The 16,012-nt window shown below is 38.5% G+C and overlaps 1 protein-coding gene across 16 annotated transcripts in view; it reads left to right on the forward strand.

Moving 5' to 3' along the window:
* CTNND2 (catenin delta 2) overlaps nucleotides 1-15,604 on the forward strand; it is a 660,748-nt gene extending 645,144 nt beyond the window's left edge. For 5 of the 16 annotated variants that reach the window (XM_065052643.1, XM_065052652.1, XM_065052644.1 and 2 more), the window contains 4 exons: nucleotides 528-659; nucleotides 4,752-4,829; nucleotides 8,913-8,986; nucleotides 12,048-15,604. In XM_065052643.1, coding sequence (XP_064908715.1) covers nucleotides 528-659; nucleotides 4,752-4,829; nucleotides 8,913-8,986; nucleotides 12,048-12,308 — 545 coding nt within the window. In that variant the 3' untranslated portion in view covers nucleotides 12,309-15,604. Of the gene's footprint in view, nucleotides 1-527; nucleotides 660-1,655; nucleotides 1,820-2,560; nucleotides 2,730-4,751; nucleotides 4,830-8,912; nucleotides 8,987-12,047 lie in introns of those variants that run through there. The other 11 variants (XM_065052648.1, XM_065052645.1, XM_065052654.1 and 8 more) reach the window with 3 other exon arrangements.
* The last annotated feature ends 408 nt before the right edge of the window (nucleotides 15,605-16,012 follow it).

A 16,012-nucleotide genomic window follows, 5' to 3' on the forward strand; every position in this document is an offset into this window, starting at 1 on the left:
TTTCTATGAAACACACCTTTCTTTTCTTCCTATCCCCATTAGAATAATTTAATGGATTTGTTTGTTTTCAACAGAGAAGGGAGGATACCATTTTATAAGGGTTTTTCCACACAGTGGAAAGTTAATTGTCTTTTCAGCAGAAATAAATTAACTATTTTGAGAAAACAAAATTGAAGTGCCTATACCAGAAAGTTTTGACAAGTTAAAGAAATTAAAAAACTAAAGTGGGGGGGGGAATCATTATTATTGTACTTTTTTCTTAATGATCATCTTAGATGTTGGTTGTAATTGCAAAACGTAAAATGTTTAGAGAGAAAATGATGTTTGGAGTTGATTGTCTCATTATTACATTTGTCCTATATTTAAAATAACAGCACCTTTTCTTCCATAGTGGGGTAGTGTTTCTTCAAACAGCTTAATGCTGATATGCCAACAAATATAAACATCAGTAAGATGTTTACTCTAGAACTAAACACTACATTCAGTCATATGTGGTGAGAAGAAATAAATCCTTTTTTATGATCTAGCAAGTGCCCCAGCCTCACCTCGGGAAATGATCAGCCTAAAAGAAAGAAAAACAGACTATGAATCAACTGGAACAAACGCCACTTACCATGGAAATAAGGGAGAACACACTTCCAGGAAAGACACCATGACAGGTGAGATTATGCTTGCGTAGCATATGCGAAAATCAGCTGTGATAGACCACTGATTTTATAGGCTTGGCTGGGTTTACTGTCCTGTAGAAAAATGTCAGTCTGCTTTGATTGATTCCAAAGTTTTAGCCACCTTGAGAAATAATGAATATAATGCTATATGAAAATCATTTGTAAAGACCATGTTACTTCACGGCGGAGTGGCTCTAAAAGCGAGCTTGCATTTCTTGTCAATTTTGGTGGGTTTTCTTTTTTCAGCAGGAAGTGAGTAAATCCACCTTGTATTAATTAGCATTGTTTCTGAAGCGTGACTGTGGTTGAGCATGTGCAGTGATCTCTAACATCTGTCTTATGCAGGGAACAGCTTTCCAGGACCAGTTGTTAATAGTTTATTTTGCACATTGGTCATCCCTAAGAAATTTGGTACTGGTTTGTAAAGTCATCCCTGTTACTTTCTCAGCTGGGCAGATGTAAATGGAACAATTTTCTCTATGTTATGGCATCTATTGCAGGCTTCACTGAAGGCACCTCTCCCGTAGTAAGCTCATTAACCTGTTAGCATTGAAGTCATTGTAATATTTTGAGTGTTTTGCCTAGTGCTGCTCCTCTCTGTTCATTCTCTTGCAAAACAAGTGTTGATCTCCACTTTTGCACAGACTTATATAACCTCTGTTGAGCATTTTCTTACATTTATACAGTGCCAAGCATCATGGTGTCCTCTCCTCCAAATGCTACTTCAGGGCAAGCAAAAAATCACAGTGAGGAGTTGCTCGGCACTTTCCAAATGCCTGTTACCTTTTCTCATACCTTCTGTAGAGGTCTTGCTCAGAGGATGCTGGAATGGGCTGTATTTGTGTTCCTCAGCTGACTGGGGACGCCAGCAATGTGCTGACTCAGTGTGGGGCCATCCGTGCTGTTTTTCAATACTATATTTAGGATATAATGATACTCATACTACATCATCTATGTTATACGCTACTGTGTACCCAAAACTGAAAGGCCAGCATTGGAATTTGTGTGCAAATGCAATGCGGAACATTAATCACCATGAAAGCAAAAATCTGAAGAAGAGGAATGACAATCAAGAGCATTTGGAAACCACAGAAAAGGGGAATATCCTGAACAGCAGCACACTACACAAGATTGCAGCAGATTCAGTCAAGGTACCGCATTTTATGTATCTGTAACATTTTGAGTGTTTCATAGACGCTGTACAAGGTCGTTCTCTAAAACACTTCAGTGATCCATACTTGTGTGATTGTGAAGGACAGGACAGTATTTTTTTTCAGCACTTTGTCAAGGATTCATGAAGAGGGAATCTCAGGAGTAAGAGCAGCAAGCTGAAAAGGCAGAAACATAAGTATTTAGTTCTAGCTGTATCTGCAAATTTAGACTGTTAGATTATATTAGAGGTTCACAAACAAATAAGGGATTCTGTGTGAAAAATCTGTGTTTTCTTGCAGATAGTCTTGTCTCTCTCCACACTTAAAAAAATTTGGGTTTTTCTTTTTCCCCATTTCATTTCATCTTGTCTTTTATTGTCATGTTTTCCATCTCCCATTCCTATTTCATTTCTTTCCTTTCTCTTTCGATGTAATTTTCTGATTGTGAGGCTTGTACTTCCACAGCAACCTTTGCTCCACTTTGACTTTTTGCATCGGGTTTTCCTTTAATATCTGCTTGTATTTTGTCTGTTTGTATTGATCTTTTGGGTGGGCTTTTTGTAAGGAAGCTTGAAACTCTCAGCATTGTGCTCAGCTGTCAACTATTTTTCCAGGTACTGAGCTCAGTGAGGAAAAATCAAAACGAAAATCAAATTGAAAAGTTTAATAATGTTTCACAATTTTACATGACCAATGTACAAATGAAAGTGTAATAAACAGATCACTTTTGCTTTCTTTCAGGTCACCGAATCTCTACTCATTTGGTCAGAGTTCAAATTAAGCATCATTTTAAGAACAAAAGAAAGTGACAGTTAGAAGGAATCTCACTCGTCAACATTCAACATGAAATTTGTGTAACGTATTTGTAGCTCATAAAATAAATATTTCATTAAAGAACAATATAAAACCAGTATCTGTGGTTTTAATTGTGAGACATTTTGACTTTACTTGGATGGTCTAAGTTTGTGTAGCAAGTTCATTGCAATGCCTATGTTCCATTTTGTGCGTCAGACAGTGCATTGCAGCTAATACATCCACAGAGCCTATGGGACTTGGATAAATGCTTTTTCAGGTTCTACCTGGTGTACACATATTTTGAGCTGCTCTTGTATTTTGTGCCAAGCTGATGTATCACAAAGCTTTCTTTGACTTATGGATTTACACAGAATGTAGAGCCCAGCTGTAGTCCCAATTTATCCATGACTGTCTCTGTGCTCTTCTCCAAAGCTCTTCTGAGTTTATACTTCAAAAATTTTATGACCTCTTGGCTGGGACTGAAATGAAGGTTTTTTTGATGGATTCTCAAAGTAGAAATGTTGGCTTCTTGCCAGTGTGGGAAGTTGTCAGGAAACCTCTGGGAAAAGTGGAGGATCTATGAAGTAAACAGTTTGGCTGAAGTTGGTAACTTGTATTGATTTCACAAAGACAGCTAAAAAATAGAGGAACAATATCAAAGTTCTCATTGCCCTCTTCCCTTCACAGGTTTATGATGCATGGTATATTTACTGTCCATCTTTGCTGTAGAAAATAATAACCAATAATAAAATTTTATCACCTGAAGTATATTTTTAAGACAAAAACTATTACATTCCTTGAAAAAAAAAAACAAAACAACAGGCACTATAAGTGCATGTGATAATGTTATTTATGTCATGGTGAGTTCTTTCAGAATAGGGAAGATAAACTGCCTTTATCCTGTCATGGGACTTCTACTCTAAAGTTTCTTTTACTTTGTTAGTTCCATTGCTGAACTGATACTTGCATCACAGTCTGCAGTTCTGCCAGCAGAAACACCTTCTGATTAAGGTTTTATTTTCTTTCGGTTATCAAGAATCAGTCATCTATACTTTTCTTATTTAAACCTACTTGCAAGTCCCTGCACATTCAGAACACGACCAGAGACCATCATCTGCTATAATAGCTGCAGGTGCTCAGGCTACTTGAACTTACTATTACTTTAAAGAACCATAATACACTATAATCTTTTCTCATGCCCTTACCTCATCTCTTGCCATGCAGGAAGGTGGCAGTGGTAGTGACAGGTAATGATCTCTGTTAGCTGAGATTTGTAAGGCACAGAAACATTTTCCTTTACTGTCTTGAACTAAATTTTAGGTAATGGAGTCCTGCTGCTTATAGCAGAAAAAACAGGTTATGCAATACCAGATGAGGATGACTACATGTCCAGCTGAGCTTTCCTTTCTTACTGTCAGCCTGTTTTTGTGAGGGCAAAAGACTAGCACCTTGTTATTTCAAAGTGTCTGCAAATGTGTTCAGAGTAAGTACTTACAAGAACTGAAAGCTGAATGTTAAACCATAAGTCAAGCGACTGGGATCTATGGGGACAGCTTCAGTCAGTGATATCTTTGTCACACAGACCACTGAGTGACATAGTTTTCAAAGCTGCTGTCAGCTTGCCAGAAAACTGCTGTGGGGAACTATGTGGCATTTTTTTTAACCAATATTACCTTGGAAAGTGAACGGGGGAAAAAACCGAAGGTATTTTTCTATAATGTTCTTTGTGCAATACAACCAGAAAGTACTGTGGGTTGATGATCATACTCATGTTAGAACCTTCACAATTTTGCCCAGTAAAAAGTACCTCTTCAGTACTGTCATGTACCAGTGTTTAGATACACATGTACACACACACTCATCACTCCTCAAATCATTTCATTCGCAGCTACAATTCTCACATCTCTGTAAGGAAGTGTGGCTGCTGGAAAATCTCCATCCTTTGCTACTTGTACCCCTTTCCTTTCTCTTGCCATGTTTTTAAAAATAAAACTATTTCAATATCTCTGCTGATTTTACTAGGATAGTACATATACATTAACAACGAAAATCAGATACTAACCACACAATACCTGTCCATTCATCAAGCTCATTCTTTCCCTTCTTTCTTTTATATCTGCCCTCTGCTTTTGGACAGCAAGGGTCAACTGCTCGCTGAAGCACAGCAGAGTGGGAATGGAGTTCCCAGGGATGCCGCCTGCGTGTCCAGAAGCAGGTACTGGAGCGAGGCTGCATGCATTGCTAGCAGCTACATTGCTTGACTTACATTTCCCCCAGAGACAGAATTATCTCAGCCTCCCAGCTAGTCTAAGCCAAGATTTCTTGAACTCTTGGCATTCATTTCCAAGCATTTGATGTGTCATTGTCTTTCTTTTTATTAGTTAGAACAGAATACTGGTTTGGTTTTTTTTTCGTTTTATACTTGTGAATTTGTATCCACATCACTTCAGTGAAATCAGCAAAGCAGACTTTGCAGCTATTTTCATAAGCCGAAACCATCTATTTTTCCATCACAGAATATGTGATCTGGAAGACTTAAGTCTTCAGTCTGGCATGTGACAATTCTGAGCACATCAGTGCAAGCGTCACAGTGGTGCACTGGCAGCTATGCACCAACTCTGCACTAGTTCTGGTTTTATAATAGTCATGGCTATTAGTGTCACATATGTACCATGTGCCTTTTTTATATACCCGTAAAAAGATAGAAAGGTCACCACCCTCTTTAAAGTCTCTTTGATTGCCTGTAGGAACAAGAGATAAATTAGCATGTGTCCGGTTTGCTACTTTTCATCAGATTCTTCATAAAGCCCTCAGATGATGTAGCTTATGCCAACCTTTTATTCTTGATATCAACCAACTGTGAACAGTATTGTCCTGTGTGGACTGAATATGTTCAGTCATGCCTGACTGAAAACTTGCATGCATGAAACTTCAACCCCACTTATCTTGCAGTTTATATACATAAAGACAAAATGGTTACAAGAAAGTTCTTTCCTTGTTTATGAGAGTCTGATACACTGAATATCACTTTCATTTTTTTCAAGAAGCAACACTTCACAAAATGGATATCTGAAACACTAACTCTGAGTATCTTTAGATCTTGGAAGAGGACTTTTTACAACCCAGCTTCTTCTAGCACTTTGTAGGACAAGCAAAAAACTCAGAAAAACAGCATAAAAGGTGGTATCAAGGAAAGATCTAGCAGTCGTATTACTGAGAGTCATGCTGTCACGAAATGCGCCATAAATAGCAATGCTGATACAGACTTCTCTAATACCAAAGACTATCATCGGAGGGAGATTTTCAAAGACTAAAGCAGAAGATGCAGCTGGAATATAAAAAGCTCTGAAATAACAGTGAAGTTTCATGCAGTTCTCAAGCTGGGTGACAGAATGCAGCCTAAGCAGAGAGAACCTCTGCAGATCGGCCCTTTAGTACTGACATCTATGGCCAAAGACTACTCAAGCGGTCATCAGTTCCATCTGTTACCAACTATTGGTACACAGGCAGAATTAAGACTACCTACCACTGGAGAAGACCAATCGTCATTTGTTACTAGAGTTCCTAGCCTTCTCACCTTCAAAGAAAGGATCCTGCTGCACTTCTTGGAGACCTCCAGAGCTCTTCTGTTTCCTTCACAGGACTGTGCACTGTCTCTGTAACTGCATCCCGCTCTTCAAGAAAAAGGAGTTTTTTCATCCCTATTAGTTAGTAGTTACCAAGTGAAAAATCTCTTTTCCCAGCTGTTAGGGCTCATCACTCCACCATATAAGCCCTGTCTTGATCCCGTTTCAAGAACATGCTGGAGATCTTTAAGAACACCATCTAAGATCTGTAAAGCAGCGGCGTAGAAGAGTGCACCAAACTCTGACAAATATTACACCTTCAGCCTGGAATCCACAGCAGATGTGAAGATCAGAATTGGCATATTACAGTCAACTTTGACTAAAGATTTCATCATTCCTTTCTCCAGAGGTGTGGTGGCTGGAGGAAATATAGAAGCAGTTGTACATGCTGGGCTCCATGCTAGCAGGTTGCCAAAGGAAGAAAGAGAGGTTACTTCTTCAGTAACCGTGGTTCTTCTTAGTGATGTGACTAGCATGGATGCCATACCCAGCTTTCAGCTCTGACGCTCAGTTCTCACCCTCAAAGGTTTTGAGTTGTGAAGGTATTAAAAGCAGTTTTTGGTGCTTTGAGGTTTTATACCATTTCACAGACATCTGAAAGAAGTTGCATGAGCAACACGTTTCAGTTCCACTCATGGCTCTTGATTCACAACTACTCAATTTTTATTTTCAAGCACACAGCTGTGCACCAACTCTGCACTAGTTCTGGTTTTATAATAGTCATGGCTATTAGTGGCACATATATACTGGGGCCAATATTATTCAATATATTCATTAACGATTTAGACGAGGGAATGGAGTGTACTATCAGCAAGTTTGCTGATGACACTAAGCTGGGAGGAGTGGCTGACACGCCAGAAGGCTGTGCTGCCATCAGTGGGACCTGGACAGGCTGGAGAGTTGGGCGGGGAATAACCTGATGAAATTTAACAAGGGAAAGTGTAGAGTCCTGCATCTGGGCAGGAACAACCCCAGGTTCCAGTATAGTTTGGGAAATTACATATTAGAGAGCAGTGTAGGGGAAAGGGACTTGGGGGTCCTGGTGCACAGCAGGATGACCATGAGCCAGCACTGTGCCCTTGTGGCCAGGAAGGCCAATGGCATCCTGGGGTGTATTAGAAAGGGGGTGGTTAGTAGACTGAGAGAGGTCCTCCTTCCCCTCTACTCCGCCCTGGTGAGACCCCATCTGGAATATTGTGTCCAGTTCTGGGCCCCTCAGTTCAAGAAGGACAGGGAACTGCTGGAGAGGGTCCAGCATAGGGCAACAAAGATGATGAAGGGAGTGGAGCACCTCCCTTATGAAGAAAGGCTGAGGGAGCTGGGTCTCTTTAGTTTGGAGAAGAGGAGACTAAGGGGTGACCTTATTAATGTTTATAAATATATAAAGGGTGAGTGCCATGAGGATGGAGCCAGGCTCTTCTCGGTGGCAAACAATGATAGGACAAGGGGTAATGGGATCAAGCTGGAACACAAGAGGTTCCACTTAATTTGAGAAAAAACTTCTTCTCAGTGAGGGTGACAGAGCACTGGAACAGGCTGCCCAGGGAGGCTGTGGAGTCTCCTTCTCTGGAGACGTTCAAAACCCACCTGGGCATGTTCCTGTGCGACCTCACTTAGGCGTTCCTGCTCCAGCAGGGGGATTGGACTAGATGATCTTTTGAGGTCCCTTCCAATCCCAAACATACTGTGATACTGTGTGATACTGTGATACATGCTTTTCTAATGACAGTCCTTATGGCAGCATCAAATCATTGGTTGCATGCCCAGTAAGAACAGTGCACAGCAGCCACACAAAATACTACCCTCATAACTCTTTGAAATATGAGAAATAACTACAAACATTGTAGTTCTACCAGCAAATTGAGCTTCAGTTGGGTAGCCAAATCGAAGTTATCAGTGAAGTCATCTTTGCAGAGAAAATCCTCAGCTTTTTATGGGTTTTTTTGGTGGATAGGGTGGGAAATAAATTTTTTGAAAACCTGTATGATGTTATCCTTGTCTTTATAATTACTTCTGATTTCAAACTTACAGCTCAGTTTTGCCTGTGCATTTTAGCAGTAGGACATCTGAGAAGAATGTGACAGCAGTTCATGGATTTGAGACTATCTTGGCCAGACCTCTTCAGCATAACTACATTTTACTTTTTTGCATAACTCATTTATCTGTTGCATTTAATCATTTTTTCCTTGAATAATTTCACCATATAGCAAAAGCACTGTAGGAGAAATAATCCAGGATTTGGCGTAACATCATCCAAGTGAAGTGAAAAGAATGAAATGTTTCTTAATGTCAATATTTACAGCTGTTACCAGTTTAGTGTATGTGTGATATAAAATCCTATGTATAACCTGGAATATGTTACTGAATGCTAGCTGTATGTGAAATTATTTTGTTGATTTATATGTGAAGTGCACAAGATTGGTATGAACATGACATAGCATCTGTTGCCTTCAGTTACTGTATACCATGCAAATGCACATGCACCAAAGCAAAGATTATGACTGTTCAGTGGGAGGAAGGAAAAAACAGAAGTCTGCAGATGCTCTTAAAGATTTTTGTGTATGGGAAACAGGTGCTCTATAATGTATTTAATGAAGCCTTCAGAACTCATTTTGAGGCCAAAGAGGTATGTTTGGTAAATGTGATTTTTCCTTCCTTTTGTCTCTCTCCAGCTCAAAACACTGGAATCTCAACTTTGTACAGGAATTCGTATGGTGCACCTGCTGAAGATATCAAACATAACCAGGTAAGTAAGGAGACTAAAATGTTACTGGGTTATATGGCATATGCACAAAAATTATCTAAGGTGTTTAAGCCTGTAACTTGTAATGAAACCAAGAGCAGCTTGAGACCTGAATGCCTGTGATGTTCTGGAAATATGTGAATTAGACTAGAAAAGCCAAGTTAATATTAATGGGCACTTCTACTGGCTCTGGTGTCTCATGATGTCCTGTGCCAATGAATATGGGTAAGTTTGGTCACATTTCTTGAGTATGGCCCTCATAAAATTCAACACTACTGCTGACACAGCACAGCTCACATGCTAAGGCATCCTAGCAGAAGCTCAAGTATTGAACAGTCCTGGAGAAAGAACCCCCTGTATATTTTGCAGAGACACTTACAGGTAGCAAAAGCCCTCAGATTTGCCCTTTAGTCATTCCAGAAGCACAATTGTAACAAGGCTTTTTGCTTGATTGTTTTTTAATGTATACACTGGGGCATGGGCAAGAGAAAACAGAGCATTTCACCAGCAAGGACACTCTATCATGTATATACATTCAAGCCCCTCGATCTGGAACTTTGGGACTTTTTAAAAATGTTCTATCCCTGAAAACCAGAAAGCCATAAGTATGTCTGGATAAAGTGGGCATTACAAAAATGTAATGGCATGGGTGCCAAGCTAATGCACTCACAGAAAGTTGCAGTATTGACATGTATGACATTCATATAGCTGGCATTTCCAGGGCAGTATTTCCTCAGTCCCTGGGGAGGACTTTTCTCTGCACCCATAGGCTTTTGTTTCATCATTATGGATAATGTTACTTTGTACTAAATTATCACCAACTCTTTAATATTTTCACAAGTTCTGTACATAATATGCAAAAGTTATGGTATTTTTTGACTGGAGAAATGAGACCAAAAACCACTTAAAACACTTAAAATTATTAGTATTAACAGGCAGGTAAATGGATATTTAGTAAAATTGATAAAAAATATTTTTCTGTCAGTGAAATTTCAGTGTAAGAGCCCTATGGTTTGATTTTAATCAACGAACTTTAGGTGAAGAAACTTTCTGATATTCTGCGCTTCCATTTCTCTCCATTGGTTTTGCTTTTTAATTAGTATTTCCTGTGGTGCACCATATTCCTTTTTTGTGTGAGCCAGTTCAGCGCATGAAGGTATTTCTTCTTTTACTGTATTTAAAAATATGAAGTCCTTCTAATTAACACAGTATTTCGAGAAAATAAAAGGATGAGGTATTGTAACAGCAGGTGCATTCTAACTGCAGCCATGAATCAACTAATTTGATTTCCAGGATGAGAGTTTGAGCAAAAATAAAACAAACAAAGAAAAAATCCACCTTTTCCCACTTGATTCCTCAATGAAATGTCAGCTTTATGATTGACATATTGGAAATAATGATTTTAGCTAAAAAGAACACAGAGATACTACTTCTGTCCCCTAGTTTCTACTCAAAAATTGACCATCTCAAACTTTTTGACATATAAATAAGTTGCTTAGTATAGAATTTTTTCATGTGTCCAAAATGAAACACCTGTGTTTGAATATGTGAAATGAAACAAGGAGCTCAAGGTCCTATACGCCTTGATAGCAGTACTGGAAATAGAAAAAAGAGTAGTTATGCTCCCTTGTGGTGTTCTAATATTGGGCCTGGTGTTATAAGTTCGCTCATAGGACTGTTAAATGACATGGAAAGCCTTTGGCACTCCAATACAGAAATGCTTTGAAAGAATATCAGAGTTTGGGCCATAGCAGTGCAACTGTTCCTCTCTTTTTGAGGGAGCATCACTAGTTCTTGCAGAATAAGCAGGATCTGCAAAGAGTCTTCTGACACCAACACCTGAGCATCAATATTCCCAGTATGACCACTTGAGGACTGAGAGGCTGTATTGTTTTTCAGTCACAAAGTCTTTCCAAACGTAAGAGAAGTGACATAGAGTGAAAGGTAGTATTCCACTAAGATCCTTAGAAAATGTTCATAAATTTCAGATTTTAGTTAAGTCCCGACTATAAAAACAGAGACTCAGTAGAGCTGTCTGCAAAAAAAACTTTGTGGCAAACTTAGGTTAAGGGGCCGTGTGAGATTTTTTACTGCATATCATAAATATTTCAGCTTCAAGGCAGCTTGCTGGAATGTAGCAATGATACAAGATTGCCAACATGAAGTGTGGGTAAGAAGATGGTTCAGCTTAACAATAGTAGAACAGACTTCAGGGCACTTAGCTTGAAATTTTCTTATGTCAGTGCCCTGAAGTCTATAAATGGCCCTTAAGGATATGTTGTCACTCTAAATCTCACTTGCGGCAAAAGCAGCTGCAAAATGTTTAGTATCTTTGGTGGATATATCACTTCCATTCAAATTCTTCAAGACTGAGTTTTGGCCATCAGTGTTTGCATTATATAGCTGCAAAATAATCAGAAAGTAATACACAGTTTATAGTTACAAATATAACTCTAAGTTACACTGCTCAGATCCAGATTTGAATTACTTTTGAAGTAAATCAGCATCTGTTAGCACCAATAACATTAAATGGTAAATGTTTTTAGTAGCAATATTAAATAAAGAAATGTAACAACAAGGCAAAGCTGTGAAATTAATTCACTACCAAGCAATATTTTGAGTAGATGTTAGGATTACAAAGATAAACTTTGTATTTCCAGAATGATAGACATAAAGTGAAACTTAGTCCTTCTTCCCTCTTGTTGCTGGCAATAAGTTCACAGAATCACAGAAAGTTAGGAATTGGAAGGGACTTCAAAAGATCATCTAGTCCAATCCCCCTGCCGGAGCAGGAACGCCTAGATAAGGTTACACAGGAATGTGTCCAGGCAGGTTTTGAATGTCTGCAGAGAAGGAGACTCCACAAGCCCCCTGGGCAGCCTGTTCCAGTGCTCTGTCACCCTCACTGTGAGGAAGTTTCTTCTCAAATTTAAGTGGAACTTCCTGTATTCCAGTTTGTACCCATTGCCCCTTGTCCTATCATTGGTTGTCACTGAGAAGAGCCTGGCCCCATCCTTGAGACACAAGTTGTATCTAACAAGCTGTGGGTATTACTCTCTTTCAGGTTTCTACACAGCCAGTTCCACAGGAGCCCAGCAGAAAAGATTATGAACCATATCAGCCGTTTCAGAATTCAACAAGAAACTATGATGAGTCCTTCTTTGAGGACCAAGTGCATCATCGTCCACCTGCAAGTGAATACAACATGCACCTGGGACTAAAGTCAACTGGCAACTACGTCGACTTCTATTCAGCTGCTCGTCCCTATAGTGAACTTAACTATGAAACAAGCCACTATCCAGCCTCTCCCGACTCCTGGGTTTGAGACTTGGGCAGATACAAAAGCTCCAGGAACTGTGCATGTGCATGCATACCACAAGACATTTTTTTTTCCTGCAAATTTAGTTTGTTAAAGTCTGTTCCATAGGAAGGCCCAGATAACCTGTACGGAAAAAAATTAAGAGTTTTTTTAGAAGGCTGAAAGATACAAGAGCTAAAACTGGGAGTAATTAGAAAGAAATATATATATATATATATATTTTACAGTGTGGGTCAACTCTACTGTTGGCCTGTAGAGTCTAAAGTTCAGTGCTGTATACTGAATGTGGCTGAAGGAAGGAGGGAAGACATGACAGTGGATGTGGGTCAGGAGTTAAGCACAAGTAACTGAGCAGCGTACATACTTTATGGGGAACAGCTTCTCACACTTTGTTTAATAACCTCATTCATTGTGAATCTAGGCTTCAAGTTGCATTTGGGGTTTCCTCTGTACAGCAAGATGTTTCTTGCCTTTTGTTAATGCATTGTTGTAAAGTATTTGATGTACATTACAGATAAAAAAACAACAAAAAAAAAAACAGTGCATTGTGTATATTACACCAATGCCACAGTGTTTCTTCATCTATGGTTCTAAATATTGCTTCAATTTCAAATTTTGGAAGATGTATGAATTTCCAGTTTTTTGTTTTCTTTTCCCCAGTGCGTTTTAACAAAAAAAAAAAAAAAATCAAAAAACAAAAAGGAATATTTAGCAGTATTGTTCGTTCTGATATGTGAATTTGTTTGTGGCAACTAAAAAAAAAAGGCATTCAGCAGTTTCTGACAATTAACATTCATCATTCCACACTCCTTGTCAACAAAGTGCTTTTTCACTGCCTAAAATTTTAGATGTAGATATTTGAAATAGATTTTTTTCATTTATACCAGTTTTCTTTATGATGATACAGTGTTAAAAGAAAATAAATTACAATTGATCTGTCATCCATATTTGCTAAGAATGTCTATTTCCAATAACCTACCATACAAATACACATTCTTACTTCTGTGTGTCCACGTATGCATAGTATTCTGTGTGGGTGTGTGTATGTGTTTGAATGTGTGTGTTTGTGTGGCATAAGACTTCTTTTCATCCAATGTTTTCCTTGTTCAAGCTTCAATTTTTTTTTTTTATTTCATTTTTTTAAACAGTGGAAACTCCAGTATGTGCTTTCTCTTACTCACTTTCTTATCCATTGGTAGCAATTCAAAATTGTTAGGCCACATACTCACAAAGGAAGGGGTTATCGGATTTTATTCACTGACTCCTTCACTTTTAGGTGCCATTTCCTTTAAAATAGCATTTCTTGATCTTCTCTTGAGAAAATTTCGTTAATCTCCAGCCACCAACTATCAAGTGCTCAAGAAAGGCAGAGTTTGATCTTGCCATCTCCCTGAGGAAATGGAAAACAAAGACCCAACAGGCTTAAGTCTGGAGACTCTGAACTCTTCAGGCTACAGAGGGTCCAACTCCTAAATCATTAGGACAATCATTTATTTTAACCCATACCAAAAAGAAAATCTGATAAGCAAAACACATTCCTCAACTAGGAAAGATAACGACCATTCTTTTGCATTTAAAGTAAAACCCTGAAAAATCAAAAATGCAAGGGACAGAGATTATTTTTAATACAAGCCAGAAAAGGAAGCTAGGCTAGGAGGCCAGAAGAGCTGGCGTGTTCATCTTTGCTCTTGGAATTTTGGAAGTAAAAAAAAGAATCTAGCATTTCTTCATTTCAGGCAACCATTCACAGTTTTCACAGCATAATACCCACCACAAATGGAGTAGCTGTAAATTGCTCAAATTACAATTAAGGAATTTGTTTTAGGTTGCAAACGTTTCTGTGATTAGTCATTGTAATAGTCTTAACATCACCTGGCACACCTCTGGCTGTGTGCACGGGGAGAAGTCTCTCGCAAATCATCGCCTGCTCTATAGGACGCAGCCCAAGTAGTTCATGCAGGCAGGTATTGTGACGTAGAATTGGTTTATCGGTAATCTAGGACTAGAGTTTAATCTTTTTTGGCAGCTTTTCCCAGTGTACGATATGTAACCTTATCTGCTCTTTGTAGTAAACAGGGAAAAAAAATCGCATGCAAAAAAATTTTTAAAAAATTTAAGAAAGGGTGGGTGGGAGGGGCACAGTGGGCCAGATGTATAGTGAGGTAGAGAAAAATACTATTCATAGTTTTGGACACAGGTTGTTTGTATTTTATTTATTACATTGATTTTAATAAGTGACATTTGCAGTGCTATTTTGAACGAAGCACATTTTCAGTATAAAAACTTCTTTTTTTTTTTTTTTTTTAATAAAGAATGTCACTTGCAACTTGAAGTTCTTGGCTGCCTGAAAACCACCAGGCTGGCGCAGTTCTCCAAGCGCAGGATTGCCAACAGGCCAAAGGGATCCGTCATTCTGTTTGAAGTTCTTAGGACAAGAGGTTATTCTAAGTTGGATTTATTTCCCTTCTTAAAACTACTGAATTGCCCACATTGCCCCCCTTCAGCTCCTCTTAGGAATTACTTGGCGTTGACCATTGCTCAAGTGAGAGATTCTGGATCGATGAAGTAGCATAAAATACCTTTTGTCTGTAGTTTGTGTTGTTTGGTTTCCATCCTGTAGTGGCAAGTGCTCCAACTGAAAACATTCACTCTTGCTGTACTGAGTTTTAAGGAGGTGTTGGATTACCTGGCTTCTTTTCCAGGCTTGGAAATCCAACACTGCTGCCATACTGCACAAGATATATATAATGCATTCTTTTTAATATTGAGGAAAGTTCATTACCTATTGCTGTTCCCTTCATTCTTGTACTAGATCACACACAGAAAGAGAAGAAGCAAACCTGTTAAAAAAAAAATGTATAAAATGCAATTGATGTACTGTAAAATGTCGGATTTTTTTTCTTTAACAAGCTTCATATTAGAATCTTGTTCAGCTGTGTAGAGCTATATAAGTCTCACTGTTTTATTAAATGCTGTTTATGGTCTGGAAGGAATGGTTAACCTATCTCAAGATTAACAAATTTGCACTAATATGAGCAATATTGATTTGAAAAACAATAATGAGTTCAATATTTAAAATATAAACTATGACTTAAAGGTATATTAACACGGAAAGTACATTTTGACAAATAACAGATTTAAGCCCAAAATACAAATGGTTGTGTCAGATAACACGAAAGAACTATAACAATATAGATTGAGAAAAAAAAAAATGTGTTTCACTGTACATGTTGATAACATGTACAAAGACAAACTCATATTGACATATTTTCTATTAATAAATCCTACTGTATTGTGGAGAATCGCTGGTCATAGTGCAATATGTTTAAATTCAGAAGTTCACTCCGTAGTTTGATGCCTAGCTTCACACAGCCAACAAACCCCTGCCGTTTCTTTATTTTAAATAGTAATCGGATAGCTAACTTTCAGGTTTCGAGTAATTTGCTCCACCCCTACCCCCCCATCAGGTTTATGTGCACAACCTATTCTACAACAGCAAGCGAAGGGGAAAGGTATTTTTGAGAAGAGTGTCAACACACAGTTCGCCTCCAATTATGGGTGCAAGAGCTCAGCTGCCACTGTTTACAGAGGCCGAGTTTGTCTCCACCAACATAAAAAACTAAAAAGCTCAGGGCTGGTGCTGCTGGGTAGGAATACAATGTAAAAAACCCCAACATTATCTAGACCACAGCCAAGAAACGGAGAGCAAG

The sequence above is a fragment of the Columba livia genome, chromosome 2, assembly GCF_036013475.1.
Source record: "Columba livia isolate bColLiv1 breed racing homer chromosome 2, bColLiv1.pat.W.v2, whole genome shotgun sequence".
Lineage (NCBI taxonomy): Eukaryota > Metazoa > Chordata > Aves > Columbiformes > Columbidae > Columba > Columba livia.